This window comes from Clinocottus analis, unplaced genomic scaffold (genome assembly GCF_023055335.1).
Source record: "Clinocottus analis isolate CAN_PGR_092001 unplaced genomic scaffold, fCliAna1.0.p SCAF_11, whole genome shotgun sequence".
NCBI lineage: Eukaryota > Metazoa > Chordata > Actinopteri > Perciformes > Cottidae > Clinocottus > Clinocottus analis.
The window spans coordinates 10,997,964-11,017,541 of record NW_027175832.1 but is presented as its reverse complement, the minus strand read 5'-3'; the positions used below and the strand labels follow the sequence as shown (position 1 = coordinate 11,017,541).

Here is a 19,578-nt window from a genome sequence, read left to right as displayed (position 1 = left end):
CTGCGGCTGCTGCTCTCTGCCCTGAGCTTAAACTGCTGTGACTAAAACATTAAGCACTCTGCACAACACAGACACACAAAACCTCACAGGTAAATAGAGATAATTGATAATTGTTCATGATACACAAAGAGATGCAAAACTATGACAAAGTGATACAAAGCAAAAAAACAATGTTAACATTAATGTCTGATGTATTTTATGTTACAAGTGACTGTTTGTGTATAGTGTTGCATATTCTCACACTCTCACTGAATAATAAACGGAAGTATTATTAATATAGTTTATCATTTCAATTTAATTCAGTTTATTTTATGAAGCCCAAAATTACAAATACAAAATTTGCCTCGGAGAGCTTTACAATCTGTACACATGACAACCCTGTCCCAGGACCTCACATAGGATCAGGAAAAACTCAAATAAAGATAGTAAAATCCCTCTCACAGGAAAAAAGGGAAGAAACCTGAGGGAGAGCAACAGAGGAGGATCCCTCTCCCCAGATGGACAGAAGCAACAGATGTCATGTGACCAGAATGAAATATGTAACAGAGTTACAGCACATTCAATTAATATGCAAGAAATTATAATGAGGAGTACTCATGGACCATGATCCAAATAACCACAGTCCATGTCAGCAGAAGGAAATAGAGAGTAGGGCCATCAGCAGGGTCATGGCAGGAGGCAGGACCAGCTCCAAACAGCCATGATCCATGGAAACTAGAGGTTCCCAGAAAGAAATATAGTTAGTTATGTCCATTGAAGAGACAAGAATTTATCCAGAAGAGAGGAGCGAGAGGAGCTCAGTGTATCCTAAGATGCCCTCCAGCAGACTAGGCCTATAGCAGCATATCTAGGGCCGGGACCAGGGCAAGCCTGAGCCAGCCCTAACGATAAGCTCTATCAAAGAGGAAAGTCTTAAGATAAGATAAAATAATCCTTTATTAGTCCCTCAGTGGGACTACAGCAGTCTTGCTCACAGTAAATAAAGATAAATTAAATATACAGATGGAATAAAACATAAAATAAGTAAGTGTTGTGATGTCATAAGAGGAATGGTGATTAATGGGAGGTACATTCCTTCCAGGTGGTTGCAGCAGGGACTACTACCAGCATGACATCCAGTGAAAAAAACTACAATTCCCACTCAGCAGTGCAGGCAGGCCAAGACTGCCGCACAGCTGAAAGGGATGAGGCTGATGAGCCTGCAGAGAGCTGGTGTGAGGGAGAAGACAGGACAGGAGCTCAGCAGAGTTCTGAGATTATGTTAAAGACAATGAATGTTAAAGAAGACTGAAGCACTTATGTTTGTTTTGTACAACGACTTTTGTTGGAGTTAAGTTTACCTTTTTGTTAAGAAGAATCTAAATACAGAAACTTTGAGTTAAAGAAACCCTCGCCTGTCGTCTTAATTTGTGTACCAACTCCTCACCTCACGATCCCGTCCTCTCAAGACATCACAGTGTGTATAAAAGTATTGCACAATAAGTAAAAATGTGTATAAAAGTATTTTAGACAGGATTTTTTAAATGTTCCATAGGTGAAAAAAGGCATTTGTTTTACGTGTGATCCAAAGGAGAGTTCCTGGTCAAAAATAACTCCAAGATTCTTTACGGTGGTGGTGAATGCCAGAGCGATGCCACCAAGAGAAACCATATCATCAGCTTATTGATTTCTGAGGTGTTCTGGCTCAGTAAAATAACTTCAGTCTTATCAGAGTTCAGCAGCAGGAAGTTGCAGGTCATCCAGGTGTTCTGTCTTTAAGACACGCTTGAAGTTTAGCGACCTGGTGGATTTCATCTGGCTTAATCGATAGATATACTTGAGTATCATCGGCATAGCAGTGAAAGTTTTTGGAATGATCGAGAGGGAGATGAGCCTTTAGCAAAACGGCACTCCGCTATTGATGATGCAAAGTGTTTTCACTGATTTCATCCATCATCCAATCCCCGCTCGGACTGCAACCGGGTGCAGCATCCATTGTGATGATTAGCTTTGGTGTAACACCCACTAGGAATATCCAGGCTGCAAGGTGAGTTCAAGACCTGGATTTGGCTGCAAAAAAACCCTGCTGTGGATCAATTACTTATTTTTACTTATTCTTATTTTTTTCTTATTTTTAACTTTTTATTCCATGCAGATACAACCGTAAATATTTAATATTCAATGCTAATATGTTTAGCATCAAATGTTTTTTTTGTTTGTAAAATGTTTTGCACCGCCACAGCCGAGAGGGTCAACTTAGCAGTTTAAACTTATGTTAAATTTACAATAAACTATTTAAAAAAAAGATGAATTCAAACAAGCTCCGATCTCTTCCTCCCTTTTCCTTTCGTTCTCCTCCGTCTGTGCTTGCTTGTCCAGCTTGATGTCGGCATTATTTCTGGGGTTGATTCAGTTTTCCTGGAAGCAGTCCTTCAGCCACTGGAAGGATCCCAGGGTGGAAAATGAGCTCCAGCCAGATGCTGGTGAACCTCAGGAGACGGACCAGACCTTCTACGACACATAGACTTTTATCCAACCGTTAACTGGTGTTTGATAAGACTTTACAGAGAGACGTTTTCCTCCAGTCTGGTCTGTTCTCAGATCAGTGAATATTCACTCAAAACAGACAGAAAATGCCTTAAAATAATGAACATGTCTTGCAACAACACGTTTTTAAAGCAGACAAGCACAGGCGGAGTAAATAACTTCGCTTCATGGGCTAGTTTATATGGGCCCTCTGCTCCAGTCTTGCAGCTCTAGACACGTGGTTGCTAATAAACTCAGTCTGACGCACACGCCAATTTTCATGTGGGAAGTAATCGCAGAACAACTCCTGGCTCCCAATGGAAACGGTACAGTATTTCCTGCAGTGGGTGTTCTGCAGCAGCTGCTGCACACAATACGGTCCAGTCCACATAAAGTAAGACAGAAGTTAGAAATGAGTGTCAAACAAAACAATATAATATATATACAATATATATACTATATATATACAATATATATACTATATATATATATATATATATATATATATATATATATATATATATATATATATATAACGTAAAGCACATATTGATGACAAATGAATGATTTATGTTTCAGTAAAGCTGATTGGATCTTGTAGAGATGACATCTAAAGTTATATAACATGTTTATGTGGTGGCGTCTGTGTGTAGTGCATGTGTGTGTATGTGGTACAGTAAGTGACCACCTAGCAGGATACAGAAGAAAGGCGCCTATTCACTTCAACTGCATACTCACCAAGCTGTGTGTGTGTGTGTGTGTGTGTGTGTGTGTGTGTGTGTGTGTGTGTGTGTGTGTGTGTGTGTGTGTGTGCGTGCGTGCGTGCGTGCGTGCGTGCGTGCGTGCGTGCGTGCGTGCGTGCGTGCGTGCGTGCGTGCGTGCGTGCGTGCGTGCGTGCGTGCGTGCGTGCGTGTGTACGACTGTCTTTAAACCTCTTGGTAGCATAAAGACCACACACACACACACACACACACACAGATCCCTGTACCTCTATCTTAGTGAGGACCCTAATTGAAATGCTGCATTTCCGAGCCCCTCACCTCATAACTTAACTATCAAAACCAGTTAACTAACCCAAAACCTGACCCTAAGCCTTACCTAAACCTAACTAATCTGAAACTTAAAACCATATCAGAATCCTCAATCAGGCCTTTGAAGAACCGAGGACCAGCTAAAACGTCTTCACTTTCGAAAATGTTCTCACTGTGTAGGTCCTTGCAATGATACGTGGACACACAAACACTCAAAAACACAGTGCTATCAACTATACAGAGCAGAATGAAATACACATTCCTGACCACTACTGAGCTAAAATTATGCACAAAGAAAGAAAAATACAGGGAGAGAGAAAGAAATGGGAGAGGGGTTATCATGAAAATCAACAAGATAATTCCCCAAGAGTCTGTGGAAAGGGAGAAATGAAAGATAAAGTAAAATGGTGGATGAAAAGGCCTTTGGTAAGAGTGAAAAGAAGGGGTAAAGAGGAAGGGAAGGATAGTAGAGTAGAGGAAAGAAAAGATAGCGAGGTAGGAGACAAGGAGAGAGTGTTGGTGAATGTTGAGGTTTAGTGTCAGAGGTCACAAGAAAGGAGGAGGAAAGAAGAACAAACAAGGTCATAAAACTCATAACTCAAAGTGTGACTACAGGAATCTTGAGGGGGTCAGAGAAGTCAACTGAACCTTTAGCTGATACTTTAGGGCAACACCTTCATGAAGTTCAGCATCATCGGACTGGAAGTGAAGCATGTACAGTACTTTCTTGCCAAGCTGATGTGTGAAATGGCACAGCTACAAAATTCATAGTTTACCCACCTCTAATTTTACCTTTACAGCACTGGATACAACAGCATATTTTCTGGCAACTGGGTTGGGGGTTGAATAATGAGTAAGTGTGATGTAGCTTCAATGAAGTGCTGATACAAAATTATGTTTTGTTTCATATTCACAGACTCATAGCGAAACATTCAGGGGGAAATGAAGAGGTCAAGACGTTATGTCACGAAGTTGGTTGCACATGATATGAAATACATGCTTTAGACTCCAGTCAGACCGTCAATGCTGGTAGAGAGAGAACATTAGAAAGCAGAGCAGAGTGATGAAAAAAGACCACGCTGGGGTGAAGGGAGGAGGAACATAATAGGAGACAGGAGAGAAAGCTAATGTGTCTCCCAGACATTAGATTGCAACATCTGCTTTGTTACTTCAAGAGACTCAGACAGAAAGAAATATTTAAAAAAACAGGACCGAATGGAAATGTCATGGTCTCTAGACAACATGATGGAAGTAACACAAAATGAGAAGCATCTAAGTTTGTACATAGAGACATAAGACTGAATATTTGGATAAAAAGTATACGATTGTTGAAGACCACATAATAGAATATCTATTTGTTTCCATGGCTGTCTGCAGCCACACTTTGAGTATGAAAAAGACAGAAATAGCTCATTCTGGAAAGTTTAAAAAGCATGAATCTGCAAATGTTGCACTTTTGACAGACTGCACAGTTTACTGCCAGAAACCTTTTGCATTCTTCTGAATAATGACTAAGACCACGGCTGGTGAAAATGACTTTTCCCGTAAGTCCAATCAGAGCTGAAGATCTTTTGAAGCAGCTCTCCCATGAGAGCCCAGACCCAAACCGCAAAGTCACAGGGTCGGGGGTTTGAATGTGACTCACATCCTCCGTCGTGTCACTACTTCGCTCTCCTGCTGTTTCTCCTGTAACTCTTCATCGGATCGGGTTACAGGAAGTTGGTTAATGAAAATCATCTCTGGTTTGGGGGCAAAAAGCAAAGCCAGAGTGTCAGATAACTGCATGAAAGCTCTGGTTCTTTATGCTGCTACTAACTAAACCCATCTACACATCTGCTGTATTAATCCCAGTCGGGTCTTCTTCAATCCAAACTCACTGTTCCCCCGGGAAAATGTGAGCAGCAACTGGCACAGTGAGCAGAAGTTTATCACCTGACAATGATAAGTCTATTTTAAAGCACACTACGCAGAGTGACAAAAATGTGCATTAAAGTGGTGCACGTCATCTTAAAAGATTCATAGTTTTGCTTTTCCTAGTAGAAAGCATCATTCTCCCAACACTGTGAGTCGTTCTCAAGTCTACAGTTCATTTGTAGATGTTCAGGGTTTATGTGTTTCTTGTTTCTACATAGACTTTTCCGTGGCATTCAGAGTGGGCTACATCACCTGGCTAATGATTTTTTTAAGTGCATTTATTCAGAATTCTCATTTAAATAAATATTTCCAGTAACCTGGCATTGTCATAATGCAGCATATAGTAGCAATGCTTCTGGGCAGGCCGTGCAGTGTCCAACCTGTCCAGTGAACAAAACTACTTGGTAAATTTAGGAAAGATGGTGTTTTCGGTTTTGTTCATTTGTTACTTAAGTTAGTTAAATAAGTCAAAGTTGACTCTTGAATTAGAGACGCGCACAGCAGTCTCCTGGGTGAAAGTCTTGTGTGTTTGTACAGCTTGTAAAGTCTTGTTTGTTTGCTACTTTGCTCAGGATTGTTAGTAATTAAAGTAAATATGTAATTAGTAATTAAAGTAAATATGAATAGAATAGCTGAATAGGTTAAATTAAGCTCCACGTCTTCCTCTTATGTTGGATTGAGGACAGACAGGACGCTTCAGTGACTCACCATCACCTCTACAGGTACAAGTGGTACTACAAGACAGGACTAGCTAGCTACTACAGGACCGGGGCTAGCTGGTTAGCATGCGAATATCAGGAGCTATCTCTATAACACAATACATAAACATCTCCGTCATAACGTCGACACTGTTACCTATTTTTGGTAAATTCTGTCCAGATCTTACACATTGTCCCTTAAAAGTCAGCCATTAGGAGAACAACAAAACAATCACGCTGGCCTCTGCATCACTCTACTTTTATTACTGCCATCAATCAATGTCAGCTTTACTAGCAGAGCTATCTCTACAGGCCTTGTAGAAAATGTACGTGACCTGTGTCCTCGGACTCAACCTGTCTCTGCTCACCCGATCAGTAACTGCAAACGCAATCATTTATTTGAATAAATAAAAAAACATGTCATGTGTGTTATATTTAAAGCACTTAAACAAGGATTATTCTTTAATCGAGCACAATGTGATGCTCTTAGAGGACATAAAGTTAAGTGAAACCATCTTATGAGAAAGGAGGATGATGATTTTATGGACAGTTGAGCAAAGTACAGCCTGCAAAGTGGAGTTTAGGTTGTATTTCAAAGTGTAGGTTGCCAGCCTTGGGTTGATACAGCCATACGCAGACGGGCTATGAAAGTTCATAATCTCCACACAGTAGGATTTATCCCTAAAGGCTGTTACCGTTAATTGGCAGAATTCTGATGATGCTTCGAAACATCGGCCAGAACAAAAGATAATTCCTTTAAACGTTCCTGCACACACACGTGGGTTGAATGTGGGTGTTTCTGAAACAAAAATAAGTTACATGAATACATTACATATTCGCTCGTGTCACGCTCTCAGAAACACTCATAAACGGTCTCCTGGGTGAAAGTTCTGTGTTTGTTTGACCCATCCACGACACATCACACCTACACTTTCCATCTGGTTTTTATACCACGTACCTTTCAATAACAGCTGCTTATGTTTTATTTTTGCAGTACGTGTTTATCACTAATGGAATACAATGCGATACATTCATCAAAATCAGAAAACAAAGCGTGTTAAATTGAAATATAAATAGTTTTTGTTGCTGCTGTTCATATTTCTTATGATGCAAATAAAATAAATGCACTCCAGGAATGTGTTTCTCATGTGTTTGTTATGTAAGAAATAGACTACAACTGCATTTTGTTGTGCATCTCTGTGCTGCATAATGACAATAAAGGCTCTGCAAATTCATCAATTGCTCTGACCGAATGCGAAACGTCCACATTCTTCAGTTTGCGGAAACGTTCCAAAAACTTTTACTGACGACTGAGAGCTACCACAGAAGCGGTTTCGAGTACTTTGCCAGGTGTAAATATTTCTGTCTGTACGTCTGCTGAAAGTAAGGAGTAGGAGTGGAGAAGGGGCCATTGACCTCCACCCCTCTCCACCCCTCTCCACCCCTCTACACCCATGGCCCCATTCAGTGATCCGATCACAAGATAATCTCGAGTTATTTGTGCGGCTATACGGACTTTTTAATACTGTAGACGCTTGAGAACTCGTCTAAGATTATGTGACATTTCATACAGCCTCCTGGAGCCCTTTGGAAGTGGACTCCAGTCATGAACAGTCTTCCGGTTCTTTTATTTTTCTTCACTTCCTATAAATCGAGATTGTAGTCAATCACAATCTCTCAGGATCTCAGTTGATAGATGTGTGACAGTATCTGCACATATCTTATGCGCTTATATCTCTATCCGACAAACACACACACAGACACACACACACACAGACACACACACACACACAGTAGGAAGTCTCCTTTGATTGATACCTAATTCCAGTGCTTATGAGCGCATGGAAAGCTCAGACCACATCTCTCTTTCCACTCTTTCCTTTTCACACATTTTCACTTTACCTTATTTCAACCCCTTTTTCCACAACTCTCTTGTGGTTGGCGGTCACCGTGTTGTGGTGCTCCTCTGCCTCTTCCTCTTCTTCCTCCTCCTGGTTTCCAGGCATCTGGACTGGACAACTGAGTTACAGTCCAGCTCCGGTGGAACGATCTCACTCATACCGCTTACTGTAACAATCCACATACTGTTTTTCATAGACTTGGCCTTGAGATCTGCACACTCAGTAGCTTTGTGCTCAATCATGTTTTGCACAAAATGCCGAGGTGACGTAAGATCTTAAGGGACTGGACAAAGTTCATAGACACAAGAAGAGCATGAAAATGGGCCAAGTTGACAATCTGAGCTAATATTTGATGGTTTATCCAGAATAATGACTTTATTTATGGCTCAGCTGTTTCCATAATCACCACAATACATATTTGTCTTGAACTCTAGATTGGACAGACTCCAATGGACACCGCCAATTTATCAGCAGTGGTTGTGTCTATGCATTACCTTTTTTGTGTGATAAATAAATAAATAAATATATATATATATATATATATATATATATATATATATATATATATATATATATATATATATATATATATATATATATATATATATATTTATTTAAGTACAGTTCTATAGTATTTTTCTACAGTGGAAATGTTTGTCTTCATTATTATTATTTTTTTTTTTTGACGCTTTGGCTCCAAAGAAGGTTTTACAACCACCCTTTAGATCATCCCCTCCAGCTCCAGCTGATTCTCTGCCTGACAAGAGTTGCTCTGTGGCACCCTCAGGTGGCGGATGACTGCCATGACATTGTGATGGACCACATCCTTTGAATGATTGTGAATCATTGTGTGTCCATTTGTAAATCAAATGTATTTGTGAATTGTTCTGTGCGCATTTGTAAATCTTTATGCACATTTGTGAATCTTTGGTGAAGTTTCATGGTGATATCTTTGAGGTAATGTTTTGACACTCTTCACCTGTACTAAACATCTCTTTAAAGGATGTTTTCTCTCCATGAGTTTGTTCTCAGACTCCAGCAGCTCTTACATCCACCAGAATGGAGCGACTGTGGCTTCGTGGCGAGCAGGACCGTCTTTCTATCAGAGGATTGGCGGTTCGATCCCCAGTGCCACTAGCCCGTGTCGATGTGTCCTTAAGCAAGACACGCAACCCTAAAATTGCTCCCGTAGCTGCGCCTACAGTGTATGAATGGTTGATGATACTGATGTGGCACCCTGCATGGTGCCTCCTCCCATGAGTGGATGAATGTTGTCATGTAGTGTTAAAGCCCCTTGAGTGGTCGGAAGACTAGAAAAATGCTGTATATGTCCATTTTACCATTTTATTCCTACATGTATTCTGAGGGTTTCTGCAGAGGTTTGTTCAGACAGCATTCATAACCTCAGTTATATAACTTGAGTCTTTCATCCCTACATATATTGTGGCATCACAAGGGGACAGGTAGTGGAGGGGCGCTACATTCCCACTCAGGAGCAGCACCAACACCACAAAATGGCCACCGTGGGCTACACTACATCTCCCAGACTGCCTCACCACTCACCCAGCTGCAGGTGCTTAAGGCACCTAACAGAAGCAGGCCTGGGAGGCTTGAAAAAGGCCAGACAGGAGAGCACAGGGAGAGAAGGAGCTGGACAAGCAGCAGCAGGACCGACACCTACTGGTGTTTGCACCCAAAAGGTTTCTGCCGTTTGAAACCTTTGATATTCTATAAGCTGTCTCTTTACTTCACCAGAAAGATGAACGTTGAATCAATTCACTCAGCTTTTTCACATATACAACTGCAAAATGGATGTATTATAACTCATGGGAAATAAAGACTTGACGTGTGTCTTTGATCATCACTTAGTTATTTTCATTTGTCTCTAGCTTCACTCACAGCCAGCAAAATACTGATGGCAAGTCCTCATGTGTATAAGTCATTAGTGAGTGTAGCTTTAGTGCTTGCAAATTGGCAGAAGATGACAGTCTTTAAAATGATCCTTTAAAACAGAATACACTATTTAATCAACATGTTTTTACAATAACATTCTCATTAACTTTGAACACATTAGCATATAATTAAGGACAAACCAGAATTATGTTGTGAAGTATGCAGAAGACTTATGAATTTAATCTTCAGAATACATAATATTCTAATTCAAGAGACACATTAAATGTTAGACTTTAATATGCATAAATCCCTCAGGACATGAGTTATCAACAATATGTAGTTATGAAGTAAAATGCTAACAGCAGTTATATTATCAGATATGTATAAATAGTATCATTACAAATGCAGAAAATGTAAGCAGTATTTTAATGTTGAGGGAAAAAATAATAATTTAACTGCTTGCATCATAATCAAACTGATCATGTTTCATGTGTGAAGTCAGATCTACAACTGTCAGATAAGACAAACAAATACTGCAGTTCCTCCTGAGGAGTACAAGTAATGCAGCTCGTCCTGAGTACAAGTACTGCACACTGTCACATCTTTGAAGAGCGCCTTTATTCCAGGAAAGAATCAAGTGAAAGTGAGCTTTGTGTGACAGCCGCAGACTTTAATTTCCAGCATGTCAAACACGTAACACTCCCAGTGTGTCCTTCATACATCATGGCTGCTAGCTGATGTTCCCTCTGAGGAAACATGGAACCTTGTATTGCTTGTAATGACATGCTTTGCTTTCCAAGAGAAGAGGCGTGTATGTTTTGAGAGGCGCATACTTGCTGCATTTCTTACTTTGTGTATGTGCGCGACACCCCAGGAGTTTTCATTAGCACAAACTTTTCCTTAAGTGCTCTTCATACAGTAGGAGCCGCTTGATTCAGTCTCTCTTGACAGTGCCCAACTGACAATTTTATTATCCTCAAACACCCTTAAATTACCAACCAACTGAAAACCACATACTCTGTTTTACATGTTTTTTTCTGACAAGTGCCATTTTATCATTTTCTCCAAATAAATTAAACACAAAGAAATGCACAGCATATACATATTAACAAAAATTTCATTCACAGTCATCGCCACCTGTGAATCTGTGTGATTTGGTGAAATTATTTCAATGTCTGCTCACACATTAGGTTGTGAACATTTAACTCATTGATTGGATTAACTGCTGCTGTTATCTTGAGACACTGTCATTGGCTTCTGTTGTCAAGAGGCGGGCTGTAGCTCAGGCGTGGCTGACTGGCAGTTGTGTCAGCGAATGGGAGATGAGTGGCTGAAGCAAAAGCGGGTCCGGACTTTGGACTGAAGAAGTTAAAGGAGTAAAAAATGATGAATGACAGGATGTAATACATTGCAGTGGATAAGTGATTCACATCGAAAGCTTTCACCAGATCTGCTATTGGAGATTCAATATTGTCAGCAGCGATCTAAACATCTTTGAAAAGCACAGCAATCTGTGTTCGTGTTCCTCACCATCCATATACGTCAGTGTGGCGAGGAGGGGCGCATCTGGAGAAATATAGCTTGTGTATTGCAAGTCCTCCATCATTGGCGGCGTCAGCTGACCAGGATCAAACGATGTCATCAAGGAGGAGGCAGAATTTGGGCTGATGTATTTCTTTTGACGAGCTCGACAGTTCTGAAACCAAACCTTAACGAGGAGAATGGACAAGTAACTGGATTTGGAGCCGCCCCAGTCCTGCAGTGTCACCATACAAAGCTATCGTCCCCTCTCTGTTGGGAGGAATGCATCCCAAAGGCTGACGGAGATTTCTTAATCAAATGTTTGAGTGTTCACGAGCCAGGGGCTTTACCTGAATGACCCTGCGACTGAGACCAGTCCTCTCTGCCAGTCTCTGCAGAGTCTGGGCGTCTGGGTTGTTGTCTTTAGTAAACTGGGTTTGCATTACCTGCACATGTGAAGATGACAGAGAGGAACTTGTTGATACAGTTGCATGTGTTGTCGAGTTTGATCATGTTGCTATAACAGATTAGAATATACAAGAGACCCGTTTGTGTTCAAATACAATGTACACTAGAGGGCAGACCACATCAGAGCTAGGTGATAGTTACACATTCAGCATCAACAAAGTCATGTGTCTGGCCACTCAACAACTCCAAGTCAAACATTCACTCTCATTTTAACTCTGATTTAGACACTACTTACTTTTGACATCTAATGAGATTAACTGATGTTACCAGGGTTTAGTACTACAGGCTACTCGCTTATACTAATCACAGTATCGGTAGAATTAGGAGCAGAGCAGCCCCACCTGCTGGCAGCTGATAAAAGTGGTACTGAATGATTAAAATTGATATTCTGAGCTGGTGTGTGCTCAGTCAGATGGGTCATTGCATTGTTAACTTTCACAGATGTAACTGACAAATATCATTAATTCTAGCCCTGTTGCATACAGGAGCATTATTTGTCTAATCACAGAGACCTGCGTTTACTCTGCCGTGTAAAGGTCTTTTATGACCCGTGTAAAGGTCTATGAGGACCCGTGTAAATTAGAATATACAAGAGACCCGTGAGGACCCGTGCAAAAGGTCTATGAGGACCCGTGCAAAAGGTCTATGAGGACCCGTGCAAAAGGTCTATGAGGACCCGTGCAAAAGGTCTATGAGGACCCGTGCAAAAGGTATATTATGACCCCTGTAAAGATCTAGCATTACCCATTATAAACCGTATGTAAAATGTTAAATAGCGCATTACGTCCACTTGTTGAACTGTGTCATTTTCTGGTTTTGTATCCGTCCAAAGTAGTTGTTACTTCACCATTTCTCCCCCACCTGCACTGTGGTACACAGAATAAACAGGCCAGTAACCACAGCAGCGGACAAGCCAACAGACTGGCTCGGCTGTACCTGTAACTGGTCCGCAGTGAAGCTAGTCCTGGCCCTCTTAGCAGGTCTGGTCATGGCACTGGACTTTTCTTTCTCTGCCTCTTCCTCCGGTTCTTTTGGTTGCTCTTTAAGACAATAAGTGCAACATGGGTCATTTGACATTTTTTAATTATAGGCCTCGTTTCAGACAAGCTCCTCCCGTGCACATCTTGGCACTGGCACATGTTTTGAGTATTTGGCATCTAAACTGCCACCTGCACGTAGCCACAGTGGGTAATTAACATGTGTGAAAGCTTAACATTTCATCTGGTATTTTCTTATCCGATGTGGGGTCCTGGGACAGGGATGTTATACGTGTCGTTTGTAAAGCCCTTTGGAGGCAAATTTTATATTTGTGATTTTGGGCTATTTAAAGTAAACTGAATTAAATATTATTTTTAAAATCAATCTTCAATTTAGTTTTGCATTGCTTAACCAGTCCCTTGTTTCTCTTCCCTTAACTCACCGTTCACTTTAACGCGTATGATGTTCTGCATCATGAGGTCATAGTGTGGCCGGCAGAACACCCGGTTCTCCAGCAGTCCGCATTCCTCCCCGGTGGACAGCTGGCGCTTACAGGAGGTGCAGGAGAAACAGGCCAGGTGGAAGGTGCTGCCCCGGGCCCGACGCACCCAGTCGCTGGAGTGGATGTTGCGGCCGCAACGGGCACAGCGGGTCCCATACCTCCTGAACAGAGACGTGGAAGATGGAGCTGTCACTCAGCTTTGGTTGGAGGTGAGGAGAGTTGTGAGGACGCAATTGATCAGTGATGGAATCATCTAGGTCAAGCGATTATTCTTTAAAGCAGATCCTGTGAGCAGGTCTTTACGGGCCCTGCTGCAGATCAATATTTGTTTTAGATATTGCCATGAAACTTCACCAGTTGATTACATTTATACAATTATTTGTCCCATTTGTTTTTGACATGTTTAAATATGCAAATTACTCCTTATATTCATACATTCATAGACACACACCGTGTTTTGAACATGAATGATATATGAACAAAACCCTCTGTAAAAACATTTACAATATAGAGAGGAATGAAACTAAAATGTTCTGTATGCAAGTGTCATTGAAGTAGCGATTTCTGGCTCCGAGTCTGAGAAAAAAATTATATGAAGAAAACTACCTTTAAAGTACATACATATTTGTTGTATAACAAATTAAATATTATGATTAAATATGCAACTGATGCATTATCTCATGCCAAAATTTGGTAAATTTTGGCAAAATCTAGACTGGCAAATAGAAAAATAGTAAAATAAACTCCTTATTGTGTGTTTTGGATGTTTTCTTACGACTATGGAAGACATGTCATCGAAGCAAAAAAATTAAAGCAATTCTTTGTAAACAAATTGTTATCCATTCTGGCGCAATAATAATTTTACTCTGATAAAAGGCATACAGATTATTTTCTTGGCACAGATACCCCTGTGCTTCATATGTTGTGCCTCTCACCTTACTCGGAGCTCAGTCTTTGTTAGAGCAGTTGTCAGCCTCCACTTGGGCTTTCCTGTGAGTCATCTGCATGTAAACTCCAGTCAGAGACTCTACCTCTAAGAGGTTCGTCAAAATAGATATGTTCAAAACAGTCTATGCACTAAAAGAAAAAGGCACCAGCACTGCTGACAGAATTCTTTCTGGTTGGTCAACCAGATTCAGCTAAACGTGCAGAGCAGTTCGTTACATTTTTGTTCTCGGATTGTAACCTAAAAGAAAGAATAGATTAAAAGGACTTGTTTTCTTTTTATTACATGCTGTCAATAATTTAAGGCATTCAGGATGGGATATGTTTATAATATATAAATTATGATTGAACTCCGCTCCAGCAATCTTGCACCTCAAACACAAAGTACAACGTAACTAAACAATTTTCCTTCCTTCCTCTGCGTTTCGTCCATGGAGCTAACAGCTCACTTGCCATCATATTTATTTCCCCTTCAAACACTATATGAAATGCTCATTTTCAGATATGATCATTATTCTCTGTAATGATTGTATTGTAATGTTTAGGCAGGCAGGCTAATAAAATCACTAAAAACCTTTGATATCAAATGAAGCCCTCTGTTTTTTATGTTCCTTACATGATCTGTATTCATACAAAAGTGTGACTGGAGATAAACTGTCGGAACTGACTCACCTGAAGTAGTCAAGTTTGCAGAAAACATCTTTGTCCTTGATGTAGCAGCTCACGTGTCGCCCCAGCAATGTGTTACAAACACTGCAGGAAAGGCAGCGTACATGCCAGGACAGGTTGTTCACCTGAGCGGGAGGAAAATAAATGAATTATGCTTCAAGTGACATTTTACACATCCCTTGATGTTTTGTTTTATAACTGAGGATGCTCAAATTCTTCACAGTGAATTTGTTTTAGGGACTGTAATTTTAGATCCGACTGGTTATTTATCACAACGTTCTCATGAGCCACTTAGCCTGTATGCTAATGTGCTTATCAAATAATTAAATAATAAGTGTGTAGCAGAGACTGCAAAATGTGTGTATTCTTGTGTATTACAGTTTGTAGTTTTAAAATGCAGATAGGCTCTTGCTTAATTATAATCTTTGACTGTAAAAAAATATACAAAATATTATTCTTAAAATAATTAAATGGAGCCTTAGCCTACATGATAGGTGGAACACACACACACACACACACACACACACACACACACACACACACACACTTTACTAATGCCCTAATTTGTCGTCACGTGATATCTCGCCATGAGTGTGTCTGACCTGGAGGAGGTATCTGTCTTCTATATCCTGGCCGCAGGAGGTGCACGGGGTTTTACCCTGCAGGGAGCCCACTGTGCGCACGGAGGCCGAGGAGGACGAGGAGAAAGAGGATGGAGAGGAGGAGTCCTCGAAAATATCATCAGGCCCAGAGGAACCCTGTCAGAAGCAGATAGCCTGACAATGTCACCATTACTCAGAGTTTGAACACGTGTTAAGAGTTAAGGAAATGCCATTTCTTAAAAGACATGTCACGAAAACAAACGTTCGACTAAAGTTCACGCAAGTAAAGCAAAGGTCCGACTTTTGAGACGTCTGAGAAGTAAAATAGCGTTGTTTGGCTAGCATATTGTAAGCCATGACAACAGGTCAATGATCTCCCCCTTGGCTTCATTCCACGGCACTTTAAAAGTGGCCTACCTGACGCGCGAGCTGTACATTTCGACACCTCACAACGTTTACGCCTCGAGAGACTGCAGAAAAGAAGAATACTAGTTGTTGGTTTGGGACTGAGAACACCTACCGTGTCGACATAAACTTGTCCTTGTTGGAGCTGAGTGAAAACAGCCTCTGACGGTCCCCTTTCATCCTCCGACATTGTGTCAGCGAGTGCGGGGTGATGCGCGAGACACTATGACGCCCAAGTCGCTATACGGTCCCGTTCATATTTCCATGACAACCGCTGTCATTACCACACCGTCTCAAACACACACATACACATTTTTTTTAAATATAATTTATAAAATAACCAAAATACTGCTTCTTTTTTTAAAAGGGTGTGTGTGTGCCTTGTACTCTTTTTCCTTAATTTTTTTTTCTGTACGTCGTAAAAGGCCGTGCAGCAGGGGCCATAACGAGGTCTCAATAGTAAACAATTAGCTTTCACCGACCCTCGAGCACAGCTGAATAAGATTCCGGCTAATTGCGCAAGTGCACGCGATAACGAGCCATCAGATGTTGGCGTCCCGGTGTGCTCCTCTTCCTCCTCACCTTCACCTAAATAGACCTCTTTAACGGAATGAGTTTCACCTGGGGAAATGTCCCCCGTGTTCTGATATGGCATACTCTGCGTTCTGCCTTTATCTATACAAAATAAAATAAATATAATAAAATAGTAATGATGATGATAAAAGCAATAATGGTATTAATCGGAATAATAATAACTATTATTATTAATTGCATAATTGTGTAATGTTTAGCTTGTATTGGACGTGGGATGAATGAGGTGACTACACTAATGCAGGTTTGGCCCAAACGCATTTTGTGGATCGACCTCTCATAGAGAGACAGCGGAATATAATGTGTCAATCAAATAATGGGTACAATACAATAATAAATCCTGCACGCATTGGCCCCTTCATTCCTTGACATTTGTTTTGCCTCTCAAATTAATTGCTAATCCTTCTATGGTTTGGACCCACATGCATTTCGTTTACACACTATATGGGCATATTAATGCAGCGTATATAGCGGATGTTTAGATACTTTTCACACAAATGTACACCTTTTCATTGGTACAAAATAATTAAAACATTGATATAACTTGCAAATAGGCAAAACAAAATATGCCTATACACATTTATATCCCTATAAATCCTCCAAAATAAATAATGTTAGTTCTTTTTTTTGCATATTGGATTCAAACGAAAATAATCATAGTGTAATAGATATAATTGAGGTGATACCCATTCATAATTAATTCAGTCTGTCTTTTTAGTTTAGATACAGCTGTGCTATAGGATAAAAACGAATTCACAAGGCCCATTGTCAATTTTTTTTGACATCGTAGCACTGTGAAGTTTTATATATATATATATATATATATATATATATATATATATATATATATATATATATATATATATATATATATATATATATATATATATACATACACACACACACACACATACACACACACACACACACACACACACACACTTAATCGTGTTACTCACCACGCTGTTGAAGACCCCGGAGAATCTGCCGTCCTCCTCCGGTCCATCCCCCGTGCTGGCCAGATGTTGATCGTACATTGCAGCAGCAGACCAGAAGCCCGAGCCCGGTAGCTTAGTCCAGTGTTTAGTCCACACCCGTCCACCCCTCTCTCCCTGCAGCCTCCTGCTCTTCTAAGGGAAGGAGTCCTCTGCCCCGTTGGTGAGACCACGCCCACCGTACCTCCCACTGTGATCGGACCCGCCCCCTGCAGCATCAACGACACGTTATAGGATTATTTATTATGAGGAGCAGTTTTTCTAATTTTTTTAATAAAAACCAAACTCATTGTCAAAAAGGTCTTTTCTTTTTTTACTTAAAAAAACAACAAACTCAGGCTTATGCAGCACAAACTTTGTGTTGACAAACTCTGTGTGTGTGGGGAGGGTGGTGGGGGGGTACCTGTGTTTGTGTATAGACATCTGACCATCAGCTCTCTCTAGCTCTCTCTCTCTCTCTCTCTCTCTCTCTCTCTCTCTCTCTCTCTCTCTCTCTCTCTCTGGGCAGCTCACACCAAAGTGTTGCCTCAACTCTTCAAACCTCAAATTCTAATCATATAAATGCCCAGCAGCCCTTTCTCTGAACATTAAAGTACAACTTAATCCGTGCCTTCAACTTTTCATCTTAGAGGAATGATGCAGACTGAAGGGGATGGGGGGGGGGGGGGGGGTGGTCTGGCCAGTGCCAATTGGTCTTTTTGAAACAGAGAGAGTGCTCTTGATTCTACAGGGTATACGTCCTCCTCCGCCATTACCTCGTCAGAGTTTGAGTGGAGGTGACGGCCGACCAAAGACTAGGGTCAAAAAGGCCCGAGAAAACATTCTCAGAGGGCACTTTGTGAATGGTGAGGCAAGGGACTCGGGGGGGTCCAAGAGTCCCTCTGGGTCTTATCTGTGCGTATTGGTCTGCAACCCAATATCTCAACGCCCCAGCCATCCAAACAGAGGTCTTCAGAATATTAGTGCAGGGCATGGATTTGTAGGAAAGACTTTAGTTTAAACTCTTCACAGAAAAGAGCAATGCAGGCTGTTCCAACTTTTGGTGTGGGCCCCTGGGCCTTTTCTTTGTCAGGAAACCCCTCCATTTCAATTAAAACAAATGGTAAAATTAACCTCAAGAGAATCCTATAAATAAATAAAAGGTTGTTGTGTTACCTGACTATTACTGAGGGTTTTTAAAATAAAATGTATTTATTTGTTCATTTTACATTATTATCTATAATAACAGCAACCTTTTTCAGCAATATAACTTCAATACAAACACAAAATGAAAAACAGAAAAAGTCATAACACAACATATAGATTTCCAAGGACAAACAACAACCAATCAAACAAATCATATGTTTATAACTGTGTCTAAACCAACCCTCATAACACAAAGGTCATCATTCCAACCACAGCATTTTATCATTTAGTGGAATTTTTTGTTGTTGTTTTATTTAGTTGAAATAGAGGTTCCTGACTAAGTCAAAAAGCCTTGATGCAATAAACACATACATGTGCTTCTTTTATGCATTTAAAACCTGAAACGGGTCGGTGCTGACCCTAACACAATAGGAAGGATAAATCATAATAATTATAACCACCCCGAGGTTGACCTGACTTTAGTTTTAAAATGAGTGTTATGTTGTTGTACTAATTTATAAATGAAACATACGATTAAAATTAACTGTTTCTGGGATGTTACATATGTTAAACTCTCCACGAGATGTTTCACTTCATAACCATCGTGGGAAGGTCACTACAAGGAACTTTAAATGGGTTTTGAACCAAATGGAATAAATATGGGTGGTTTTCCAAAGGGACCGGGGCCTCTGACAAAAGGAAACAGCTTGAATCTTAAAAAAGATTATGGGGCCGCAATGAAATAGAAATGTAAGAAACTGGATGCCCAGACTGAGTTTGATATGAACTTAAACACACAAACACACACACACACACACACACACACACACACACA

General features: G+C 40.6%; 1 protein-coding gene across 2 annotated transcripts; it reads right to left on the bottom strand.

Annotated features, from left to right (window-relative positions):
* Nucleotides 1–10,545: 10,545 nt before the first annotated feature.
* On the bottom strand, nt 10,546–16,301 carry LOC137781949 (LIM/homeobox protein Lhx8-like). 2 transcript variants are annotated; one of them, XM_068570978.1, is made up of 8 exons: nt 16,148–16,301; nt 15,628–15,783; nt 15,029–15,150; nt 13,352–13,572; nt 12,868–12,971; nt 11,814–11,909; nt 11,473–11,650; nt 10,546–11,301 (listed from the first exon to the last, which is right to left on the bottom strand). In XM_068570978.1, the coding sequence occupies exons 1-8, from the start codon at nt 16,220–16,222 to the stop codon at nt 11,225–11,227; spliced, it is 1,029 nt and encodes a 342-aa protein (XP_068427079.1). In that variant the 5' UTR covers nt 16,223–16,301; the 3' UTR covers nt 10,546–11,224. The 2 variants fall into 2 exon arrangements, with proteins under 2 accessions (XP_068427079.1, XP_068427081.1); XM_068570980.1 differs by having other exon boundaries at nt 13,352–13,569.
* Between the last annotated feature and the right edge of the window lie 3,277 nt (nt 16,302–19,578).

Bases quoted from the DNA above. Each gene is read 5' to 3' on its own strand.
- LOC137781949 (XM_068570978.1), bottom strand. From the start codon at position 16,222: ATGTCGGAGGATGAAAGGGGACCGTCAGAGGCTGTTTTCACTCAGCTC. The intron at 15,784-16,147 runs GTAGGTGTTCTC...TGCTTCTGACAG, and splicing joins GACAAGTTTATGTCGACACG to GGTTCCTCTGGGCCTGATGA. The intron at 15,151-15,627 runs GTCAGACACACT...CCTCCCGCTCAG, and splicing joins AAGACAGATACCTCCTCCAG to GTGAACAACCTGTCCTGGCA.